We start from the raw sequence: 25,315 nt of genomic DNA on the forward strand, positions 1-25,315 counted from the left end.
CCAGATCATTTTAATGGTATTAGGTTAATGATTCGATTGTCAAAATAATTTCAAAGAATTGTCATCCACTGAGAAATTAAGCACTGTGGTATTAATGAAGTTACTCAGTGTTTGTTTATTGCTTATGATTCTAAAAAAAGAAGATACATGTTTAGATGTAACATGTTTGTATATTAATATATTACAAAGTATTGACTCATTCTTTAATTAGTTATAACTCGTTTGTATCCTCTTTTTCTGCCAGTCAAAGGAAAATATCAAAATACCAATACAGCAAAAACAAGTGTGATATGCATATTGGTGACCTTTCTTTTCATAAATTGTAATTGTGATTGAGGACCAAGAAAGGGATCTCCTGTCTCAACTTCTATGCAAGTGCAACAGTATCTGTGACTTTATGTGCATACTCTATCGGGATACACGTCAGGCTTTCTAATAACATGAGCACAAGTGTGTTTCCATATGATTACCATAGATTTTCTTAGGCCTGCTTTATGTCACCCACGCACCGGTTTTGGGGCGCGACTCGAGGTCGCCACTGGCACCTTACAAGCCAAAGAGGTGTTTTAGTTATGTGGGCGACACGCAGCTGCCGCACACTTGCTGACCGTGTGGCGCAGCACGTTGCCATGGCTGCCAAGCACCTCGTTACCGTAGAGACCCCGGTACATATTGTCCAGTCGACCCCCGACGACATCACCTTATTACTCTCATATACAAGGAGACAACTTCATTGTTTTTTTTAATAGTGTTTTCTAGTGCAAGTACCACTCACGCGCCATGTTAATACATATATAAGCTACATATGTACATTGTTTAATCTTAATACTAAATATTATAGGTTGTTGCAATTTATTTTGGTGACGTTCCTGTACGTAGTTACAGGAGAATATATATTGTTTAACTCCATTGACGAATAATGTGAATGAAGTAAAAACAAAACGCAACATAATTACACCCCACAATACAAATAGACTACACAACAAAGGGACCGGTCCGGTATGACCCTCCCTCCCCTCCCGGTTGGCGCAATGAACCGCACGCTCGCTCTCGTGCCTTCCCAGCATGCAGCGCTCTCGCCTGCTCCTCCGTCGAGCCGCCATGTTGTCGGAGTGAAAGCTTGGGGTATCAGAGAAAAACTGGGGCTGAAATCCGCGTCCATCCTCCCTCTCCGCCGGTGAGTATCACCTCCTCCCTGGTCGCGGAAGCACGAGACGTCCCTTATTAACGCATCGGTGCGAGTATTGCTGCTATGGCGGCCATAAGAGGGGCTAAACGGGAGTATTTGGTGCGGCAGAGGCGGCTGCCTCTCTTTGCTGCCTGCCTCCTTCCTCCCGTTGTGTCAGTCTTCCCCGCTCCAGACACCTCTCGGGCCTTTGTTAGCATTCCCGTGACGGGGACCTGTGGTGCTGCAGGCTCGCCACACAGGTCTAGAGACCCTCGGTGTTTATTAATAAGAAGGCGTTGATGTTAGGGCGCCATTGTCGCTGTTAAAAACGGTGTGTGGATCCCGTGTTTGTCCACCGGTTCGCCCGGCTGAGCTTGTGTCGAGAGGCCGTGTTATTGTTGGTGGACATGGTCAGTGAACCCATCACAATGTATCCGAGGCTTCCGTTGTTGAACGCACATGCATGAAAATAAACCGCCGTTTACTGAGCTTCTACATGTGCCCTTTCGTTGTGTCACGTCTATTTGGAGGAACATGTTTGGTCTGTGTTGAGACACCTAACGTTGTCTCCTGCTAGCTGCAGGTTGCATGCTAGTCTTGTCACACCCCTGTCTGTGCTTGGTATGCGGTGGTTTGATCCCCTGTATTGAATAATGATTAACCCAGTTACATCGTGCCCCTTTCCGTATGCTTAGTTAAACGTGCAGCCTAACATGCCGTGTGCGTTTCGCTTTGGGGAATGGCCAGTGTTGTGGATTTCCGGGTGTTTCTCTACCTGATCTCGAGCTATAGCAGAGGAAACATACAGCTATTATTTCCTTGTTGCTCAAGAGTGGAGCAGGAAAACACGCATGAGAAAGATCACTTGGCAAGCTTTTTTGTTTTTATGATGGTGTGTTGCACAGTGGTTTCAACAGACCTAAAAGAAAGCTGCATGCGTCTGACGATTCAGTGTCAGACAGACAGGCAGGCAAAGGTAATTACTGTATGTGCATAGCTCAGTGTAAACATAAGTACTTGTAATTTCCTCATTGCCTGTTGGGTCATTAATGTGAAACTGGTAATTCTGCCAGATATCTTTGAGCTTGTTGGATAAGGACATGTTGTAAAATACAATTAAAATCCCCCTGACTGCTAATTATCAGTCATATGTCATTGCATATGTCTTTGTCATGTGAGCAATAATAAACCAATCTGCCCACCACGTTTATATTCAACACTATGGTCATTTTGGAGGATGTAGTTTGTGGTGCTGTTGAACTTTTATTGTGTTACACTGAGGTGTTTAAAATTTTTTAGTCTACCCTCACTTCTAGAAAAAAAATATCAGACTCAGTCAAATGCACCACAATGCAAAAGCATGACAAATGTCAGCCCTCAAAATGACCATTAAGTCGAAATAAACATCTCTAAATTCAACAACGCTATACATTTTAATCTTCATCGAAGTGAGATTTGTTGCAGGACAGATGTATTTGTCTGCATTTGTTTTAGCTGGGTGCTCTTAAACGTATACCTGAGTGTGTATTCTTGTAGTGGTATGACATATGAACTGTGACAGGGTGAACTTCTACTATGAGTAGTGATCTGCAACCACCTCCCACTGAAAGCTTTGCTTTTACAGGTTTTCATAATAACCACATTTCTGTGAATACAACATCTTGAACCATAGAAGAACACATTTGTTAATAATATGTAGATCACTGGGACAACTGTCCAAACTGTATTTCAGGGTGCTTAACATATACCCTTTTCACAGACGTGCAGACCGCCACAAGTAATGGGATTAGCAAACAATGGAACATGTTATGGTGGTTACTTTCTTTTGATAACAGTGGAAATAATAACATAGACAGAGTTGATGAGTTTCATTTTGTTTCTGTCGAGTTGGAATGAAGTGCATGTTACGGTTATCAGTGAGGTAAAATCCCTGTTGTCTTGACTGGAGTTGTGTAGCTTTGAGGAGAGAATATGAATTGTATGTTTTGTCCGTTAAAAAAAGATATCCTAAATTTCCAAACACTTGTTGCTTTGATTTATCTTAACATGTATTCACTGCATCTAGCACCGGAAAAGGGGAAACAATGTGTCTGTCTACCTGGTTGACATGTTTTCATCACGGCTGAACTGAGGTTGAGTTGATGCAGGACCCTGGCGTGAAGCCAGGCCTTGAATCATCCCTTACGACGCTGTACCTAATGAATCGACAACCTATTTATTCTATACCGCACGATGCAACTGACTGAGTAACACTGCCCATCAGGCCTTCTATCCAAAAATGGCAAAAGAGAATACAGATATGTTCAGCACAGGAAAACACTACAGCCATTAACTACCAACAGTCCACCTTTGGTTGAAAATGTTCTCCTAGGTAAAATTAACCGATGAAAAACAACAACAACAAAAATAAATATCTATATCTATATATCTCTATCAACGACCAGAGTTCGTTACTGGGACAAACGACTCTGGGAGGCGCTACAGGAACCTCCGTTCCAGGACCAGCAGGCTCAGGACCGCTTCCCTCAACTCTACACCACGTTTACATCCCCTATCCCCTCTCCATCATCCCCAACCTCTCCCCACATCACACTTGCACCGTAATGTTTACATATAGACACTTGCATCTTCACTTTACTGTATATCCATACTGTTTATTTATATTTATATTTATATATATATATATACACACACGCATATCCACTGTATACTATATCTGCATTGCATTTTTTGTTTGTAAATAACTACTCTATGCACTGCTGGTCGGATGCTATCCGACATTTCGTTGCCTCAGTACCTGTACTCTGTGCAATGACAATAAAGTTGAATCTGAATCTGAGTTGATAAATAACCAAGACTACCGCTAAGTCGTTTGTCCCAGTAACGAACTCTGGTCGTAACCTTTTCCACTGAAGGCAAAAGTGGGCGTTGGTATATATATATTTTTTTTTGTCCACTGGGAACAGGGCTGTAGAAACTTTATATTTATATATGGGACACTTTAATCTCTATGGTACAGAGTTTGGTTTAAGCCACATACAGCAGTAGAACATATGCCATGCTGACTGCTGTTAAATCACTTGCCCCCTGGGCTGGCTTATAAAGGGATTCTGTTTATATCGGTAGCTGCTCTCTTCTGCTTATCACCACTGAAGTAGTTTTAATGGAAGGGAGCTACCCACTTTGCCCCAAGGATGACAGTATGATTAATTTTAGTCGTATCCCTTATGTAACTGCATCCTACAAAATTCATAGTGTATTTTGGATTAAACTAATTACACAATTTACGTTACGTTACATTTGATGAGTGCTTTACTGCAGAAGGATATCCAGTTTTTCATGTAAATTGACAATACATTGGTTAATTTATACCTAGGAGAACATTTTCAACCAAAGGTGGACTGTTGGTAGTTAATGGCTGTAGTGTTTTCCTGTGCTGAACATATCTGTATTATCTTTTGTCATTTTTGGATAGAAGGCCTGACGGGCAGTGTTACTCAGTCAGTTGCATCGTGCGGTATAGAATAAATAGGTTGTCGATTCATTAGGTACAGCGTCGTAAAGGATAATTCAAGGCCTGGCTTCACGCCAGGGTCCTGCATCACCCTGTTGGGGTTCATTTTGTCATAATGACCCTCTTGCTGCACATTTTCCTGCTTATTACACTTGCTAAGAAATCAATAATTTGACACACAATATTGAAAGAAATGATTTTATTAAAACAATAAAGAACTGCCTCCATAGCAGCGGATAAGTATTAGGAAATAAGTCTGTACAATGCGGTAATTGAAACATCAAAAAGGAGAATAACAAAACTGTAATAACCAAAACTAATGCATTTTTAAACACCATCACTGCAAAAAGTACTTTACCAATAATGTTCAGGCTTTTGAGAGGTGTTGAGTCAACCTTTTCATTGTTATTTCTGATGTAGTTTGTGGTGTCATGCAATTGGTGTGCACTACGGTGAGAGGTGTTTCTAATATTTAGTCTCCCGTCACTGATATAAGCAGGAAGTACAAAGTATTAGAAATGCATTTTATACCTTACTATTGCAGTGCAGTTGTAATAGTTTAGCATTAGTTTTAGCCAGGTGTACCAAATATACAGACAGCTGAGTGTAGTTTGACATGACAACCAGTTCCATGTACAGTATTTGTGCTTACTTTTTCATTCCTGTAGGACTGATGTATTGAGAGATTTACAGAACAGCAACACTGACCCTGAACTTTGAACTCATGAACCATGTTTGGATTAGATGAACCATTTGTTTTGCTGCATTTTGTCAGACTGCCACTACAGTTTTCTTTTCATAAAGTATGGTTGGAGCACATGCTTCATAGATTGTCTTAGTTAACTACTTCAGTATGAGCTGGCCCAAGGCTTTCAAAAAAGATCTTGGTACATACAAATATTAGTCTGAGTTGCTGAATCACTCTGACAGGATTTATGTTGTCAAGAGGTTTGCATGCTTAAACTACACTCACTGGACAGTTTATTAGGTACACTTTAGCGTTTGCAAAAATTAATGCAGTCAATACACCAGCTCTGCAATAACTCCTACATTTGAAATGGTTTTAATATTCTTGTTTAGTTGAAATCATTATAGTGAGGCATTAATTCAACATCAAGGTAATTTTGTAGGCTCTACTTTGTGGTGTTTAATGGTGCCACAGACCGTATTTTCTGCAATAATCCCAAATCCCATTGTCTTTTTGTTTTTGTCAAAGGAACCAGTACAATGCTAACCTCAGGGATTGGCCTACAATAATATTCTATCCTTGCAGCACTCTATATTAAATACAGAAACAGTAGCAGCTTCAATACAAAAATACATTTTTAATATTTCTAACTGATTTTAGGCAAGTGCACTGGGTAAACTGACAACGGAGCACCGGATCTCCATCAACTGTTCTGTGTTATACTGGGCAGAGCTCATCAAAAATGTTGTTTGTTAAATGTATTGATACGATGTGCCATTGTTTAAATGACAGGTGTATTTCTGTTTGGACAGGCTGTGGTGGAATGAGCAGTGTGTGTGTGTTGAAGAGGAAAGCAGTGCTCTGGCAGGATTCATTCAGCCCCCACCATAGAAGTACATCTCCCAGCATGCCCGTGGTGCTGAGCAGCGGAGGACATGCCCCTCCAACAGGGCAGATACCTCAAGCCACACCCCCCAGCCAGCAGGTAAAGCCCACCACCTTGACAGACAAACATCTCTTCATATAATATGTGGCGGCCCAGCCTGTGCTGTTTTTTTCAAGTATTGTAGCCATTTGGATTCTCCTTCTCTTGCAAGCCATCTCACAACTCCTCCATGTATTGTTTACATCACAAAATGTTAAACCACAGTAGCCCATGTGTCTGAGCAGATTTGGACCAAGCTCCTTATTTTCGCCTAGTGAAAGAAAATGTATTCGACAGTTCAAAACTATCAAATAATGGTTGAAATGATGAGTCAGTAAAACAGTAGATAATATATTTATTTATAGATGTCTTGCTAAACAACTATGAGCAACAATACATGTCATTTTCCTCAGCTCATAAAATGGAAAATAACTGCATCAACTTTGGCATGTTGGCTAAATTGTATGTCGGGTTATCCCAATAAATAACATAACTGGTATGGTAGCTGTTTATCGTTAGGTAGAGCTGGAAGAGCCTCCACGTTTCTTCAAATTAAATTATAACAACACTGGACAAAGTAGTAATTGTATAGCCACACCTATCGCAAAAGCTCTTTGTCAGCGCTAAAGAAACTTCTGTATAGTGTTGATGTAAGGTAGGACAGCTGTTCCTGTTTGTTGCTACTCAGGCAGGCCAGCTATGTTATTAAATATGTAATCAAGATTATCTCTAGCCTCCTCCTTAAATGCTGTCCACAACTCGACTGCCTTATGGGTGTTGTGTCACGGATTCAGTGCTCTGCTTAGTATTTTCTAAAATGTTGCTTCTTGATAACACTGATGGCATTTTTCGTGACTAATTATGGAAAAAACAGTCCAGTTGATCTGTAGTGGCAATTAAATCAGATTGAATGATATTTTGGTAACTTGTTCTACTGCACGCATTGCGTTTAAAGAAAAAGACCAATCCCAGCTGTTTCCAGAACATGTTTACTGATTCCTTGATGATGGTGTGTTGTGAACTTTGTGTTTACCCTCAAAATGAGTAAGAGAGGATATCGACTTCAGTTTGCCAGTGGGAAAAAAAAGAGCCTATTTTTGGGATGTATTTGAGTTTTAGGAGAGAGGATGTGGCCTAAATACCTCAACCAATGGTACTGTTTTGAGAGCGATTCTTTTTGAAAATTCGGACTCCTTAACATGTAGTCTGATTGTTTTTTGGTTTCTTGTTTCATCATGTCCAGCAGATTAGTTACTTCTAATATATAACTAGTATCTATCCCATATTCTATGCTAGGAGACTAAAGAATCGTCTTTGTATTATTGCTGAGAACATTAATCGGATTTTGTGGTGATGGTATTTGATTGATCTGCATTTTTCACTCCACTCTACTATAATTAAACATGTGTGTGTGTGCCGATGCAATTGGATTATATTTATTTGAATGTAGGCATGTTTGTGTTTAAAAAAGATCAACTCTATAAAACAGTTAAATAATTACCAGTTGTCTGCTTGTTACAGTTGTTAGTAATTACAGGATAACATGCCATCTCTGTGTACGTGTTTCTAAGGGTGTGGCGGGTGCTGGACGTTCCCAGGATGATGCCATGGTAGACTACTTCTTCCAGCGGCAGCACGGTGAACAACCTGGCAAACATCGCTGGCCCACTGGAGACAACATCCATGACAGCCAGGTGTGTGTGTGTGTGTGTTGTACAAGTTGGAGCACTGATGATGTTTCTGTATTTTCATAGATACTACTGTTTGTTAGTACAAAGTCACAGAAACATTTCTACACGTGTAACCATAAAATCTAGGAAAGTAGTTTAATTTTTTTTAAGTTAAAAAAAAAAAAAGAAGAAAGAAATCATATCCGTTTTAATTGATGCCATTTCGAATAATCTTTTAATTCTGAAACTTAAAATGTTCATGTAACCTACTGTTCTGCAAATCATCTATGAAGGCATTTACTAATTAACATAAATAATTAAAGCTGGGTTTATGTTTATACATTAGTTAAATATGAGAGATGACTGGGCTCTCTTTCTGCAGGTGCGATCCATGGACGAGCTGAACCATGACTTTCAGGCTCTGGCTCTGGAGGGCCGCGCCATGGGAGAGGTGAGACATGTTTGATATTCAGGGTTGTCTATGGACTAGAAGAAAGTGACTTGTGACCATGTAGCTCTAAAAATACATCATCTGATAATGGAGCATTGTGGGATGTGGTTACTCGCTTTCTACATTGAAACTCGCAGGATGTCAGCATTCGACATGGATGATATATATTTTGTGACTTGTGTTGGATTGTTGTAGAGTTGGATTGCTCCGTCAAACCTGAATAATAAGAAATCAGTTGCTCACTGGAAGGCCTTTCCACCAAAAGTAGTGTACTTTTGCGGGCATTGTTGTTCCGAATGAAACGCTGTGAAAGATCAGACAAAGCTGATGTGTTTTTTTATTTTTAATTTAGGCTAGGGTGTCTGTCTGTTGGTATAAACAGTCTATTCTGTATTTCTGTTACGCTTGGATCATAAAGTTGTCATTTAACGAAATATTTTTACATCCAGGAGAAATATAGTAGTTGGATGGGCTCAGCCTTATGGGGCGTTCACACCAAACGCGGTGCGAATTTTCCGCGCGTCTGGATCCCATGTAAAGTCAACGCACAGACGCGCTTGGTTGCGAAATTCACCGGCCGTTGCGATAGATGCGTTTCGCGCGTTGCGAAATTTTGCCAGAGTTGAAATATTTCAACTCTTTCGCAACTCGCCAGCCAATCAGCGTTGTGATGCTCCGCCCGTTGTGCTGCTGCTGCTCTGGTAGCGCTGGAAGCGGAAGTTATCGAGGCGGAGGCGGTGAAACTCCCCGAGCTGTGTGAGCCTACGGGTGATGTTATGAACCCAAACACCAGGGCGTTAGATGTTCCGACGTTTATGGGATGTCCACAACAAGTATAAAGCAGAACTAGCGGTTATTTCGAACGTGGTGAATGGTGGAAATTATAACTGTTTTTTACCGAGACAAGCCATGGAGATAAGCCACGCCCCCTTTTTGCAACTGGTTGCGAAAGACACAAATGAACACAACTTGACTGGCGAATAAACTGACGTGAGTAAAGCGTTGCGAATATTCGCAACGCGTTTGGTGTGAACGCAGCATTAGAGAGAGCAGAGGAAATGTTCGCTTCAGCGTGGTAAAAATTATACCAAAACATTAACGGGTACTAATAAAAAGCACCCGTAATGCCGGAGCTTATCAATACTCCGATCTTTGGTCGCCATCCCTACATTTAGATAATGCCAAAATGCAAATGACACTCACTAGATATGGGGTGAGCAACCTTTTTTGCTCAGGGGCCACTGAGTTTTTTACAATTTGACAGATGGGCCGGGTCAGTATCAGATGGATGGAGAGTGTTTGTGAGAACTAATCTAAATTACAAGTAAAAGCCATTAACTATAAAATATAGAACACTTGCATTTTAATTTAATTTCTGTGGGAACAGTGTTGTTGGTCACCCTTTTTTTGCCAGTGCATCAAAGTTTGGTGTCAGATCTGAGGTGTTCATCAGTTAACTGGGATCTGTGGCGTGATTTGTTAATGTTCATCACGCTGAATGTCTGCTCACACACGTGGGGTGAGCCAAACAACACCAGCATCCTCTGTGCCCTCCTCCTGATGCTGTGTGAAGCATAAACCTCATCCAGTTTAATGGAGTTGAACTTTGCCTTTTTAAGACGGAGTCACATTGAAGATCAATCGGTTCCAATTATGACTCCTGCGGCGCTGTTTCATAGTCTTGTCATGACACCAGCTGATGTGACTTGAATTTATTTATTATTTAACACTTGGCACTCACTGTCAGCTTTTCTTTTCTTTGGTCCACTCATTGAATTAGAGAGAATAGACCAGACGGAGATGTTAATTAACGTACGTCACATTAACAGAATGCATGAAAACATTCATGGCACAGTCCATGGGTGCATTATAAGAAGATACATTACTGCCAATATATAAAAAATGAATGCGGCCTTTACCATAATTTAGACAGTTTTGTACCAATATTCGACGGGCCGGATTCAAAAGCCTGTATACGGCCCGTAGTTTGCCCATAGCTGCTCTAGAGCCAGTGTCCATAAGTATTTGACCATCGTGAGAGGCTGTAGAAACATGGCAGTGCAACATTTTGAACTAAAGAAGACGACTCTTTTCATCTAGCTATAAATAGCTTTAAAAAAAAGAAAACAGAACGTTTTAGAGGGATTTATTAGCAGAAATTAAATATAATGTGTATAATGACCTGAAACTAACGATTACACACAGTTCCTTTTGAACAAAGCACAAATTTAAATAAATAACAAACTTGTCAGCAATTGACACTGGTGGGAGTGTTTTTGTTTTTGCTGCACTTATCTATCTATGCTGGCCTGTTTTTGTTTGTTTGGTGTGCAGTCAGGGCTCAAAGTACCTCCAACAGATGTGTGTACAGCTGGAAATTGCAATTTAAGCAGTACTGGCAGTGTGACACAAGTAATACAAACTAATCATTTGTGTGTAGATTTGTTCTTATTTAACCCGTTCTGCCACGTGCTTGCAGTATCTGTGCAACCATTTTAACCATGTCTGTTTTTCTGTGTATTTGTAGCAGCTGCTAACTGGTAAGAAGTTCTGGGAGACGGATGACTCTGGGAAGGACGGACCAAAAGGGATCTTTCTGGACCAGTGGAGGGACAGTGCATGGGGTGCCTCAGGTATATACCAGTCTGGCTTATGTTTGGGATACGGCGGAAGTCAGTAGTCTGTTAATAAACATGGCAGTTTGGTTTCACAAGCATATTAAGAAACCACCACAACAATCACTGTGTGGTGTTGGACACACGTATTTCGGTTCTTTGCAGAATCAAAAGCTGATCAACAATCACACGTTCTCCCATATGATATTTATGGTGTATCATATCAACACAATGCTGTGTTATCTTTTGGCAGTTTTACAAAAGAAATATTCCTGCATTTCAGAAGCAGTTTGGGACCTCCATTTGTGTGCCAGTTTTTAGCTATAGAGAAAGGTATACATACAAGCTCATTGAAACACTTCAAATTGTGTATTTGATGGCATGTCTTCATAAAACTTCATAAAATCTGCATTTGTCCATATTGCTGATGATGAATATCTTAATATCACGCCGGGGAAATAAACAGTTTCTGACTTCAATTTAGACCCAGTCCTAGTGTGCCAAGAAGACAAAGAAAATATTCTCAACAAACACCTATGCGTTTATGGGGGAAATGCATTTATGAAATCTCAGTAGAGGCAATTACAATAATCCCAAAGCAGCTGTAGGCAATAGAGGCAATTACAAAAAAATTACAGAAAGTTGTAACTGAAGAAATTCAAAACCCACGGGATCTATAACTCATCAATGGGATTATAATTAGACTGATATAATTAAAGACATCCGGTGAAATGAAGTGAAAAATTACTGTCCAATACAACTTGAATGGAAATGCCTATTAAAAGGTCACAAAGCGCTGTAAACGAGACGGCTCTGTTTCAAGACTGGTTGCTGACGCCGGCGGGTGAGGACAGTCCGCCCCAACAGGGGTTTCTATCACTCCCCCGCAGGGAGGGAGGGAGGGAGAGAGAGACACTAGTTTGGCTCCTAGCGTCACCATCTGAGCAAATTATTCAGACCTCAGAAAATACAGTCGGACTTGTTGGGATGATAAAATATGCAACAATGCAAAAGTTTATTATGCATTTTTTGCTCTGTTTAATAACTTTAAAATCTCATCTGTAATGTAAAATATGATCATGTTAATTGTACTTATGTGTTGGAAGCTGTCACTTTCATGCATGAACCGTTTTCCCTGTGCATGCATGTTATTAACAGTCTCTCTTCCGTTCATCTTAGATCACTCCGTGTCTCAGCCAATCATGGTGTCCCGTCGGCAAGGGCAAGGTTTTCATGGCGGTAGTGAAGTCGGGGTGGGCTCGGTGATGTCACCGCGCTCTGAGAGTGGAGGGCTGGGAGTTAGCATGGTGGAGTATGTCCTCTCCTCCTCGCCCGCTGACAAACTGGATTCCTGCCTCCGAAAAGGACCTTATGTAAGTCTGAAGTCGATGTCCTCATCACTTTCTCCTCTGCATCACTATTATTCTGATCGTACCAATACTGACTTTTTGCTAAACTAAAGCATCACACCTAGAATAACCTCATCACCCTATCTGTAATTCTTCTCTAACTGTTTATCCTCTGTCAGCTTGTGATTGTCAAAAGGATACAGGTCTTTGACCTTGTCCATGTCAGTCTGTCCTTCGCACTCGGCACCGTTTGTGTTTGCCATCTGTCACATATTCACCGCCTCTATACTTCAGCTTTTCACTGTCTGCTATGTTTCTGTTCTAACCATCACACAGGGACAGAGGGATGGAGAGGTGGAGGAGGGGAAGAGGGATAAGCCAAAGGCAACATTTGAAGGAGAGAAACTGAAAGAGTTGACAGAAGTTGAAGCTGATGTAATCAACGATGTCATCAACCCCAATGGGCTGCCCGTGCAGAACGGCCTTGATGTCGATGTCAAAGAGTTTGGGTAGGGCTCAGTGTGAAAGACACACAACTTGAAATGCATCTTGTTTTAAAAGCAGCCTTTTAGGCGTAAACTGAACTCCTCCTCTTTCTGCAGACGTCCCCAAGGCCACATGCCGGTCCCTGGTCCTGAGGGTGACCTGCTTGGAGGTCCCGGAGGTGTAGGGGTTGATGGCATGACACCCATGGGAGGTGGTGGAGGCCCCAAACCTCCTGAAGACTTCTCTGGCGTGGAACAAGGTGGTGTCTCTATGGACCCCATGGAGTCTGTGATGGAGCCGCTTCAGTTTGACTACAACTCCCAGATGCCCATGGACTCAGCACCCACCGTGGGCTTATTTGATTACGCCAACCAGCAGCAGGTGAGAGCGACAGGCATTTTTTTTTTTCATTAGAAGTTATCACAATATTTTTGAACAATTATCTCTATCGTTATTGCAAAAATATATTGAGGTTGACTGTTGGTTTGTCAGTAATTTGATTATACTGACGAAGTGGATAAACGCAAATAATAAAACTGTCTTGTGAAATTTCATAATTTAACTGTAATGGAGTCTTTTAATACCAGGAAAAGACAACACAGCCGTATTACGATATCTATTCTCATATCACAATATTGAAATGATACTCTGCATGATATTAAAGTGTTATTTACCTGTTGTTGCAGCTGTTTCAGAGAAACAACGCCCTAGCAGTGCAGCAGTTAACAGCAGCCCAGCAACAGCAGTACGCCTTGGCAGCAGCACAGCAGTCTCACATTGGTGAGAGATTGAGTGTTTGTGTGCGCATGTATGGAAATATGAAGTTCGTATGTTAAAGTGCATTTGACAGTTTGTCACTGTCAGCATGCAAAGGGAAACTATCATCCGGCTTTGTATCGTTTCATTGTGGGCAATCTCGGAGCCTCGGCTATCGCGAGACGTGGAGTTTGAGTTCAGAGCCAACAAGATTTGTCAATACTAGTCAGACTACAAATGGAAACCAAAAAGCTGCCTATACCAAAATATTGTTGTATAAGAATGCAGAAGTAGTTTAGTGAGTACATGGGAATGCGATGGATCAATACATAACACCAATTATTACTATAAACAGCTTTACAACTGAATGGAAAGTGCAACCACACAATTGTATCCATAACTCTGTTATCTAAGACATTTATTTACCTGAAATGTCCAAAAGCACTATTCATTATATTTACAGGAATTTAATATGTTTTTTTAGGTTCAGTCGAAGGCAATTGAAGCTCAACTAGCTCAAAGAATCTTTCAGAAACATGTGCTCAACAAAGAAATCTGGATACATTAATTTTAATTAGAATCTTAATTACAGTGTTGGTAGAGTATATCCTGGAGTGGTTATCATGTGTTTTAAACTTTATTCTTTGTGTTTCTATGACTTTATTCCATGGGTTTTCCACCTTTTGCCCCCGGTTCACCTTTTTACCCTCCATGTGTTCTCAGGTCTGGCCCCAGCATTTGTGCCCAATCCTTACATCATCAGTGCTGCTCCACCAGGGACCGACCCCTACGCAGCTGGACTAGCAGCAGCCGCTACACTCGGTGAGACCAGTATTTTGAAATGGACCTTGTGCTCCATGTTAATGAATTTCCCACAATAAGGACATGCATGAACACAGACAAAGTCATCCCATATCACCTGTATTTTCCATATTTGTTTGGGCCAGGTCCGGCAGTGATGCCTCCCCAGTACTACGGTGTGACCCCCTGGGGGGTCTACCCTGCCAACCTTTTCCAGCAGCAGGCTGCTGCAGCCAACAACTCGGCCAATCAGCAGGTGGCCAACCAGGGCCAGCAGAACCAACAGCAGGTCAGTTGGCTGCTTGCCAAAAAAATAGCATGCTGATTCTCATTGGCTCAAGTTTTTTCGGTCAGATCTCTCCTTATGTGTCAATTCAGATTTTCATTCAGTCTGACTGCTGCTCGACTTGGGTCTGTAAGCAGAAAACACTTTGCATCCCGTAAAGATCATAAATCAATAAGCCGGAAATGTTTCATCCAACTGCTGTTTATTTACTCCTGCTTAGCTCATGATTCTGCTAATAAAAGGAATATGTGCTCATCCTGGCTATTTATTACATGCCGCCATGGTCTCTGTGTGGGCACATTGTTTTAGAAATGAACTAGAAGAGCATGTGAACATAATAGAAAGTTAATTTGCATATTGATGACAATTCAAATGTCTAATTTTTTCTTTTTATTAAGGTGATGCGAGCCGGGGGCAACCAACGACCTTTGACCCCCAGCCAGGGTCAGCAGGGTCAGCAGAATGACCAGATGGTTGCAGCAGCAGCAGTCAACTCAGCCCTTGCCTTTGGGCAGGGATTAGCAGCAGGAGTCCCGGGTAAGTGTCACTCTGCAAAACTCTCAACAAATCCAGTTGCATTTGCCATTACAGCACGATTTCCAGATATCTTCATTGTAAAACTGTTCCATTAGTGACAGCTGAAAACACCCACAAACACACATTGCTACATGAAGGAAAGGATATGCTCAAATCAATTTAGGTGTACTCTGAATAATCATTTGCCGTTGTATCTTTCTCAGGCTACCCAGTCCTGGCTCCTGCAGCCTACTATGATCAGACAGGGGCCCTTGTGGTCAACACTGGAGCTCGGAGTGGCCCTGTCCGCCTCATGGCCCCAGGCTCTGTCATTATATCTCCTTCCGCAGCACAAGCAGGTAAGACGGCAATGCACGTAGAGCCTTCAAGGTTTGGCCTGTCTCTGATGTTCCCTACTGCCAACAGGACAAACAAGGATCTCATGCACACAAAATAAACGGATTGCACAGTCTTGTACATGTTCTCTATGTGTGTATATGTATGGTAATATGCATGTATAATTACTCAAGAGTTGTTGGAAAGGACAGAAGGGAAACCTGTATAATCACTTCTTGTCTCACTCCCTCCAGTTGCAGCAGCAGCAGCCTCCGCAAGTGGTGCCAACGGTGGTCTGGGCGGTGGGGCCAACGGTTCCTTTCGTGCCATGACGTCCCAGCAGCCTCAGCAGCAGGGTGGCCCCGGTGGGGCTCTGGGAGGAAGCTCCTTTTACGGATCTTCCTCCCTCAGCTCCTCCTCCCAGAGTTCCTCCCTTTTCTCACAAGGCTCTGGTCAGCCAGGACCAGGGTCTGCCTCTTTGGGCTTCAGCCAGCAGGCCTCCTCCTCCCTCGGTGCCACACTGGGGGCCACGCTTGGAGGCTTCGGCACTGCAGGTAGGACTACACCTTTCCCACGGAGTCTACTGCTGGAGTCTTATCAAAGCGGTCAGTTGTTTGGTGTTTCTTTTATAGTTTTTGATAATGGTTTGCACAAAAATAAACTGTTAATGGTTAACATTTCACTGATCTATTGTACATCGTTGTCTCCCTCTAGTGGCCAACTCAAGTGGTGGCAGCGGTTCCAGGCGGGACTCCCTGACGGGCAACAGTGAGCTGTACAAACGCACACCCTCCAGCCTCACCCCGATTGGACATGGAGGCTTCTATAATGGCACCTTGGGTTTTAGTCCTTCCCCTGGTCCTGTGGGCATGCCCCTACCCAACCAGGGCCCCTCCCATTCCCTCACACCCCCGCCCTCCCTATCTAATCACAGCTCCTCCTCCAACCTGAATCTTGGTAAGTGTCTTTGATTCAGTTAAGGTTAACGAGGTCATTGATTGTGTTTTGTTTCACAATAATGCCACTGGAATTGCTACTCTTTAATGGTGCTTTGTCGAAGCTCTGGTGTAGCCTCCAAACAAAGGAATTTATTTACATAAGATGTGGGCCACTGGATCAGTGGTTAGCAGTTCCGTCTTTCAATCAGAGGATCGGCGGTTCGATCCCCGGCTCTGCTAGTCCTAGTCGATGTGTTGAGCAAGACACTTAACCCCTAATTTCTCCCCGTAGCTGTTCTACGGTGTATTTGCGTGCAAGTCTTTGGATAAAAGCGTCAGCTAAATTTAATGTAAGCGATTAGATGTAAACATTTACACTCTGTTTTTAAACAAGTGTTACTAAATGTGTCCCAAAGACTAAATTGTGACAACGCTTAAGCAGCATATTTTAAGGGATTAATTTCTGACACACTTGTTTCCTATGTGTTGTGTGTTTTTCCATGATTGGTGGTTGGCAGCGTGAAGTGTAACGCCTGTGATTAAACAACAATCAAACAAACTGACGGTGCCAAGTTGAGGCTTCATAATGACTGTTCGACTGATAACCTCGATTTGTCAAAGCCTTTGTAGATGTATTACTGTACAGATGGGAACTGCAGTAAATAGCAGCTTTTGAAAGGAGGGAACTGAGCACTGATATCCTCAACTACACTGTGTACATATCCTAACTGGAATATTTGTATACATCACCAGGTTACAAATCATGCCCCTCAACCAGAAACAAAACCTTAGACAATGAGTTTAGCTACCACCTATTGGAGCTTGCTTGAAGTCGGTTCCAGGTTTTTGTGTGTTTACAACGCATTTACTTTTAAATACATTGGTTGGAATCGATGTCATTAAAACGTCTACAACACAATTTAATGCAGTTGAAAACAGTTAAGGGATAATAATTCTTAGTGTTGGCCTGCTTAATATATTTGTGGCAGTGCTGCCATCCAGTGCTTTGTTTCTGTGCTGCTTATGGATGTGGCTTTTTGGTTCGGGCTTATTGTTGTTTCCGCTGATCCACGAGGTTGTCTTGAGTCTTAGCACTATTTTACTGTTTAACTCTGAGTTTCAACCGTGCCCGTGACAATCTCCTCCCTTTTCTGTGACTCCACAGGAGGCCTGACCAATGGCAGTGGGCGTTTCATCTCTGCAGCTCCAGGAGCAGAGGCAAAGTACCGCAGCGCTGCCAGCTCAGGCTCCTCCCTCTTTTCGCCCAGCAGTCAGCTGTTCCCTTCGTCACGGCTACGCTACGGCATGTCTGACGTGATGCCGTCAGGCCGGAGCCGCCTGCTAGAGGACTTCAGGAACAACCGCTACCCCAACCTGCAGCTCAGAGACATTGCAGGTCACATCATGGAGTTCAGTCAGGACCAGCACGGCAGCAGGTAAACACATGCACAATTTTACTTCAACCTAGAAATAGATATTTAGGTTGTCTGTTCTGTGTCATTGATATGTTCAGGTAAGATACCCTTTTATTGTCCCCATCCGTCCTGCAGTTCCACTGAAGATAAAAACATAAAACACACAGCTTTCTTGTAACCGTTTGCACATCCACACAATATAATTGAGAATCTTAAAGGACACAGGCAAGAATGAATCTTTCAGCTGAATGGTTCAGCCTGCTCTGGGGACCCTGAATCTTTTACCAGAGGGTAAGAGCTGTAACTCTTGGTAGAGATGTTAGTTGGATCGCACACTATTTTCTGTGTGGTAATAAACTTCTCATTGATAGGTTGGAGGGGTGAATCCTTTTCATAGCAGTGTGTTCCAGTGGAGCGATCTGTGATTTCAACTGTACACCAGGGTGTTATCCCACATCTATAATAATTAATACACTCCAAGACTGCATGGAAACATATGAACTTCTGCTCAACTCGCTATAGACCCTAAATCTGTGTTAATTATGTACTCGTCAATATGGGTCCTCCAGCTGAGTCAGTCTAAACTGATGTACAGACAGCTCTGGGGTCCTGGTTTCTGGGGCTGCCTGGGTTGAACCAGCCCTGCCTCAAATGCAGATGTAGTTTTCCACTAAAATTATCTATTAATACACCATGACGTTCAGTCTGCACATTCCAGACATTTTCATTCTACAGTCTCCTCAACATCACTGTCCTTTTTATCTCTGCTTTTTGTCTGGCATCCTTCACCTCACAGGCTACTTGGTTTCTTCTCCTGGTCTTTTTCCTCTCTGAATTTCATCTCCTATTCCCTCAGGTTAAAGATTTAGAAGCAGCTCTGTCCTTGTAGATCTGTTTCACTGTATTGCTCTGTCACTGTCTGCTGTGTTTATTAGTCTTTGTCTTCAAGTTCATTCAAACTTTGTGTATGCACTTTAAGTAAGCTGTATACTTTCATGTATATATTCATGAGGCTTTTATAAATTGCAAACGACCAGAAAATGAAACAAAGATCAACAAAACTTTGGTTAATAATAATGTTTATCCTCTCTGTGTCCAACAGGTTTATCCAGTTGAAATTGGAACGAGCCAGTTCAGCGGAGCGCCAGCTCGTCTTCAGTGAGATATTGCAGGCAGCCTACCAGCTAATGGTGGATGTCTTTGGAAATTACGTCATCCAGAAGTTCTTTGAGGTGTGTATGAGTGTGAGAGAAGTCAGATAATCAGTGTACGATGATTTAACTAAGATTGAATTCATGAGGATTCTAGAACTGCACCTGATTTTCATGTCCTTTTGTGGTCTCTGTGGCTGTGTAATATTTGTGGTGTTGTTGTGTTTTATCAAATGGATTAGAGGATTTACAAGCTTATATTCTGTGTTTGTTTCAGTTTGGCAGCCTGGACCAGAAGCTGGCTCTGGCAGAGAGGATCCGAGGTCATGTACTGTCTCTGGCCCTGCAGATGTACGGCTGCAGGGTCATTCAGAAAGCTCTGGAGTTTATCCCCTCTGATCAGCAGGTCATTGTAAGTACGCCAGTTCTCATTGCACTGTATAAACAATAGAAACGGTACCTTTTTGTACTACAACAACCTTTATTGAAACTTTCCTGCCATAACCCTGCTGTGATTGTGTAGAGAAAAAAAATATTCTTTTAAATGTAATTCATTTTAAAACATGACGACTGTCCATGTGCTCATAATTCAGTCATGAATGAGGTTGCATTGCTCATGGATCACTAATTCCTGTTTTATATAGCAGAATAACGAGGTATGCTCCTCATTTCTCATCTACATTATGGGTTTTATGTTGGAGCTGCCTCGTGTAGCAGCAGGTTCCTTGCAGGAACTCCGTCATCAACGATGAATGAGGCTAATGATACCACAGTTTATATGCAAATGTTGAACTGCAGGTGTTAAGATAAATGTAGCTGAATATCAACAGGACGAATTGTGCTTAAATTGAGTGGTTTCGGGGTAATAAGTGTGTGTGTGTGTGTGTGAGTGTGAGAAGGGTATCCATCTCTCCGTAATGGACCTCAATAGAATCTCCAGGGCAACTGTTCAATCCCAGTTTTATTTGTTGGGCAATAAGACACTGTGAAAAATGGAGTTTGGAAAATGCTTTCAGGCAATACTTCACAAACGATTACATGTCTCTCTCCACATACCATCTCTTCCTTTGCCTCTGTCCTCCCTGCAGAGTGAGATGGTTCGGGAGCTGGACGGCCATGTTTTGAAGTGTGTGAAGGACCAGAACGGTAACCACGTGGTGCAGAAATGCATCGAGTGCGTTCAGCCTCATGCGCTGCACTTCATCATAGATGCCTTTAAGGGACAGGTGGGTCCCGTCTGTGAGCGCGCACTCTGAAAATATTTCCACATTCAATCACTGAAGCCTGCCGGTGCTTGGCTGGCATCCATACACGCATACATTTCTTGTCTCCACACATAAACTGACGCTGCCTTGAGGCAGCAAGCATATTGTCACCGCCAAAATACATAGACATACTTACTCGGTCCTCTCCCGGGACAGGGTACGTTGCCACGGCAACAGAAACCTCAGCCCAGTGGCAGCAGCCATCTTCTATCTGCCAGCTAAATGTCACATTAGAATAATGTTTTAAAAGAAAGATGTTGTGTCCATGCAATTGGCCTGTTTGATGCTAATTCAGTTTTGAGGAGTCACTTTGGAGGCTCTGACAGTAAATCTTACAGAGTTCTTTGCTTCTCCCAGATTTGCATGTTACGTAACTGCATGTTTTCTACACTATGGTTTAGATTTGTATGTGTAGCTGAAAGCATGTCAGGAATGTGCCTTCGCCTTCCCTGCAGGGTGTGTGAAAGTATGCCTATGATCATTCGGTGCTTCAATCCCAGAGACTTTCTGTGCCTCAAGGAAGGCGATTTGAACCTAGGTAAATTAGGGCCGTGTTCAACTCACCGAGCTCCAGGACCACTTTGTGTATGACATGATAAAGTAACATGAAATGATGTGTCTCTTAGGTCTTTGCCCTCTCTACTCACCCTTATGGCTGCCGAGTCATTCAGCGCATTCTCGAACACTGCCTTCCTGAACAGACGCTGCCTATACTGGAGGAGCTCCATCAACACACGGAGCAGCTGGTGCAGGTAACACACACAAACTAGCACTCACTGCTGTCTCTCTTCCTCCTCTCAACTGTCTCTAGGCTGGAAAACACAATTGTGCTTCAATAAAACGTCTCTCAGTCTAGGTTTTTGAAGTTGGCTGCGTGTTTGTGTGACGTCAGAAGCACCAGCTGGTGTCCTCACGTTTGAGTAAATGTGTCTGTGATTTGTTTTATTTAGGACCAGTACGGCAACTATGTGATCCAGCACGTTTTGGAGCATGGCCGAGCTGAAGATAAGAGCAAGATAGTCGCTGAAATCAGAGGCAATGTACTGGGACTCAGCCAGCACAAGTTTGCCAGGTAACTTCTAGAACTAACACAAGGTTTCAGTTTTAAGTTCCCACCCAGAAAACCTGTTTCTTCTGTTTCGCTATTTTTTTTTATTTTTTTTCCTTCTCTCTCCTTTTTAAATGCGCCATAACGTTATGTTCACCCCTCCCCTCCTGTCTTTAGTAATGTGGTGGAGAAGTGTGTGACCCATGCGTCACGGGCAGAACGGGCCGTGCTGATAGATGAGGTGTGCAGCCTGACTGAGGGCCCCCACAGTGCCTTATACACCATGATGAAGGACCAGTACGCCAACTACGTGGTGCAGAAGATGATCGACGTGGCTGAGCCCACTCAGCGCAAGATCGTAATGCACAAGGTAGGTGGAAAGCACATCTCTTGTCAACCCATAATCCCAACCCTTCACTTAACTGCATGTCAATAAATCTTAACACGGTCACTGCATTCAATGGTTCCCTAGGCAACGACACAGAAGCCGAGATAAATACAAGGGCTCATTGATTCCCAAATAGATGGGTGATTTTCTATTGTAGTTGGGGAATGCTAAAGGAGGGTGTGTTGGAAGTGCACACCGTCCATATTAAATTTGAACATGTGTTTTTGTCTACGTACAGATCCGGCCTCATATTTCCACCCTGAGGAAGTACACGTATGGAAAACACATCCTGGCCAAGCTGGAGAAATACTACATGAAGAATGGTGTTGACCTGGGTCCTCTCTGTGGCCCTCCCAATGGCATCATGTAAACCGATTATTATTTTTCCCCCTCCGTTCCAGCCTGAAATCCTTGTCTGCCCTCTGACCTGCCCCTCCCCCGCTCTTCACCTCATCCTCCTTGAGCTGTCATGTCTACCAGCCCCACCCTACTGTCCCTGTCTGACCTTCAGGGGGCATCACGGCCTCTTTCCCCCTTCAAATCCTGCTCACGAGGACATTGAGTACCCCTCACCCTTGTTTCCATGACAACCCTTTGGGAGGAGCCTGTTGCTACAGGCAGCCTTAGTTTTTGTCAGATAGTGTTGCCCCTCCCCCACCTGTGCCCAGGCCCACTGAATTGGGGGAGTGAGGGGAGGAGGGCAGGGAATAGAGAGAGGTGAGGCCTGTTCCGCTCATCGCTCCACTCCCTCCTGTTTTTGTTTTCTTTAATTTCCTCTTTTCTGATAAACTCAAATCATTTCACCTTTTGCTACTGCTGCACACACAATCCTAGTGTCCCTTCCTCCTCCCATCCTGTTCACCACTATTAGATGGAAAGAGTATTTAATTTGTCAGACGTCACAGAATCATAGATGAATATACACACACACACATACACACAGCTAACCAGCAGACAGATCATTTAGCATGGGAGATTCGTTTTCTGGTCTTGCTTCTATAAATATAACGTGTATACTTGGTGTAGACCTTTGCATATATATATATATAAATATATATATAAAACTTTGTAGTTTTTCTGGTTTTTGATGTTGAATCTGTATCTATAATGTATCCTAGTAGTGACCACATACTTCTGACTGTATAATTGTACATTTGTAAACCCTTGTAATGTAAAAGTGCTTTACCACCCTTTTTGGTATGAGAAGAAAAAGAAAAAAGCTCACTGAAAAAAATCTTAGAAAAAAACCCCTGTGCATTTCAGTGTATATTCTCACCTCCTTGGTTGTGACATATGAGTTGTTGTATATTGTAAATTGTAATATCAAATTTTTGTTTTGAAAAGCCCTTTCTATACAGCGTAGTACTTGTACAAAGATTCGCCACGCTTGGTTTTATCTTTATCTTGTCACTGCTTAACTTAAGACGTCGACCTCCCACTGACTCCCAATTGGACATGTTCTGTTAGACTTAGTGGTGTCTTCTGGTTTATGTTGAAGGTTTTTTGTTTTGTTTTTGACTTTTTTTTTTTTTTTTTTTTAAAAGATCTTTTTATAGGAATGCTTTACCCCATGAAATGTGTCATGGGTATGCTGGCTGGGTGGGAGAAATAACTTTTACTCATTTACCCCCACCCCCCAAATCCTCTATTATTCATGACTGTTTTCAGAGGGGTAAACCCATGGATTGTACAGAGAAGATTCTTGTGTTTTTTGGCATTTCTCTAGTGCTGTATCATACTGTCCATGTCCTTTTGGGTGAGAGGCAGCCCGCCACAGTGCGGTGTACATTTGGAGCAGCCTTGTGTATATTTACTACGAGCACACCTGTAACCATATGTGTATAGTTAACAGAACCTGTGTATGCTTATTGCCTGGGCAACTATTTTTTGTAACTCCTGTTGTAGATTGTCTCTAAACAATTGTGTGATCTTTATTTTGAAACCAAACTGAACAAAAAAACTTTGAAAATGTAACCGTCTCAAGTCTGCTTCATTGTATGTTTTGATACGCTCGCATAAGGCAAAGGAACGCAGCAGACAAACTATTGTTTTCTTATCTTAAGTGTCTATTATAAAAGAAGATTATGATCTGTGCCACAGTTTCTATTCCAGCCATCTGCATGAATGGTTCTGCAGTGATGAGTACACACAGCATGAGTCAGAGAGGCTGCCGTGGAGCTTGCCTTAGTTTCTGAATTAATAAGGCTGGTATCTTAGCACAGGAACTAGAAATGTAATGGGACTATAGAAGTTTGACATGCGTAATTACCTCAAGGTTTGTAACAAGAGTTCATCCGACTTAACTGCCGTGTGTCTATTAAAACGCACCTTACCGCTTATGATCTTGTTTGTATCAAGAAGACCGGAGGGGATATTTCTGCCCTTACTTGTCCAGCTTTTGTTTGGAGCATAAGCGAAAACACTTGGAATGTTACTTTGAATAACAGGTTGGGTGTGATGCTGGTGGCAGGAAGCCCATGCCTTTTTTGTTTTCTTAAAGTGTAATAAACCCTGAGGAAGTGATGGTACATTACCTCAAATGATTTTAAACCAACTGAAAGGCTTTAATACCTCGGCCGATTAGGCAGTTTTATGGAGTATCAACAGGCTGAAAGTGCCTCAGGGGGGGCACTGGCCTCTATTGTTTGGCATTAGTTGATTCCCACCACAAAGAATCAAAACAAAAGCACCACTTTAAATAATGTATTTACCTGAGATGTGCTCAACAATTCCAATTAAAATAAAGAAAACGTTTTAGGACCTAAAATTACCAATCAATGAGTGGGTAACTAGAAATTTAATTGCCAAGATGTATGGGAATATACAACCTCATGTTGGGTCCATTTTGTTCCGTTTGTCTATGCTTTATGTAAAGAGTGTCTAGAAAAGCGCTATATAAATGTGAAGTATTATTAACTAAGATTAACTTGGCAATGACCACACAGATTTGAGATAGGCTTTAAAGTTGTCGGTGGAAATGGGGACAAGTGTCTCTTTCCTCTCAGATATTAATCACATGTTTAATTGGTGTAACATCAAAAAACATTTTAGCCTTATCGTTTGATTAAATAATTTGCGAGATCCAATTCTAGCTTTCTTCCGGGGTCTTCCAGCTCTCATGGTCCCAGTTTGAACACCAGAACCAGTTCCTTCTGACGTGCCACACCAGTTAAACCATGGGCAGGTTTCAGTTTAAATGTGTTGGTGGTTTTACATCCTTTCCATACAGATGGCGCCTTTAGACACTTATTATTTAAACACTGATTAAACGCTCTTGTCAGCCTCGTGTCCTTGAGCAGCAAATATGCACGGTTGCTAGGCGACACAAGTAGGTTACAGTACGAGTAGTGCATAAATATTAATGTCTGTTACGTAGCACAGGTGGGACCGCCTGTCCGTGACTCAGCCAATCACAGCAGAGGACCGGGGCTGACCTGTAAAGGTGTAGGTAGTCGAGGCGTGAAGCCAACCGGAACCACCGGGCCGCCAAACGGAATCAATGCCCCAACCGGGGAGCGGCCATGAGAGCCCTGCGGTGCGCAGTGGGCC

At 42.4% G+C, this 25,315-nt stretch overlaps 1 protein-coding gene across 5 annotated transcripts; it reads left to right on the top strand.

The window, feature by feature from the left end:
• Positions 1-1,066: 1,066 nt before the first annotated feature.
• On the top strand, positions 1,067-23,298 carry pum1 (pumilio RNA-binding family member 1). 5 transcript variants are annotated; one of them, XM_034544722.1, is made up of 23 exons: positions 1,067-1,177; positions 6,183-6,355; positions 7,867-7,989; positions 8,348-8,416; positions 10,944-11,049; positions 12,211-12,404; positions 12,717-12,889; positions 12,983-13,247; positions 13,553-13,646; positions 14,346-14,444; positions 14,570-14,712; positions 15,108-15,246; positions 15,450-15,584; positions 15,816-16,166; positions 16,276-16,518; positions 17,665-17,935; positions 19,017-19,146; positions 19,343-19,477; positions 20,154-20,291; positions 20,957-21,082; positions 21,281-21,402; positions 21,556-21,748; positions 22,005-23,298. In XM_034544722.1, exons 2-23 carry the CDS (start codon positions 6,194-6,196, stop codon positions 22,134-22,136), a joined length of 3,543 nt encoding a protein of 1,180 aa, XP_034400613.1. In that variant the 5' UTR covers positions 1,067-1,177; positions 6,183-6,193; the 3' UTR covers positions 22,137-23,298. The 5 variants fall into 5 exon arrangements, 4 of the variants coding, with proteins under 4 accessions (XP_034400613.1, XP_034400614.1, XP_034400616.1 ...); XM_034544723.1 differs by having other exon boundaries at positions 10,947-11,049; XM_034544725.1 differs by having other exon boundaries at positions 10,947-11,049; positions 15,816-16,115.
• Positions 23,299-25,315: the final 2,017 nt, after the last annotated feature.

The sequence above is a fragment of the Cyclopterus lumpus genome, chromosome 11, assembly GCF_009769545.1.
Source record: "Cyclopterus lumpus isolate fCycLum1 chromosome 11, fCycLum1.pri, whole genome shotgun sequence".
Classification (NCBI taxonomy): Eukaryota; Metazoa; Chordata; class Actinopteri; order Perciformes; family Cyclopteridae; genus Cyclopterus; species Cyclopterus lumpus.

Excerpts from the sequence above, each read along its gene's own strand:
- pum1 (XM_034544722.1), top strand. The coding sequence starts at position 6,194 with ATGAGCAGTGTGTGTGTGTTGAAGAGGAAAGCAGTGCTCTGGCAGGAT. Across the intron at positions 15,247-15,449 it reads ATTAGCAGCAGGAGTCCCGG|GCTACCCAGTCCTGGCTCCT; the intron begins GTAAGTGTCACT and ends TATCTTTCTCAG. Across the intron at positions 21,749-22,004 it reads GCAAGATCGTAATGCACAAG|ATCCGGCCTCATATTTCCAC; the intron begins GTAGGTGGAAAG and ends GTCTACGTACAG.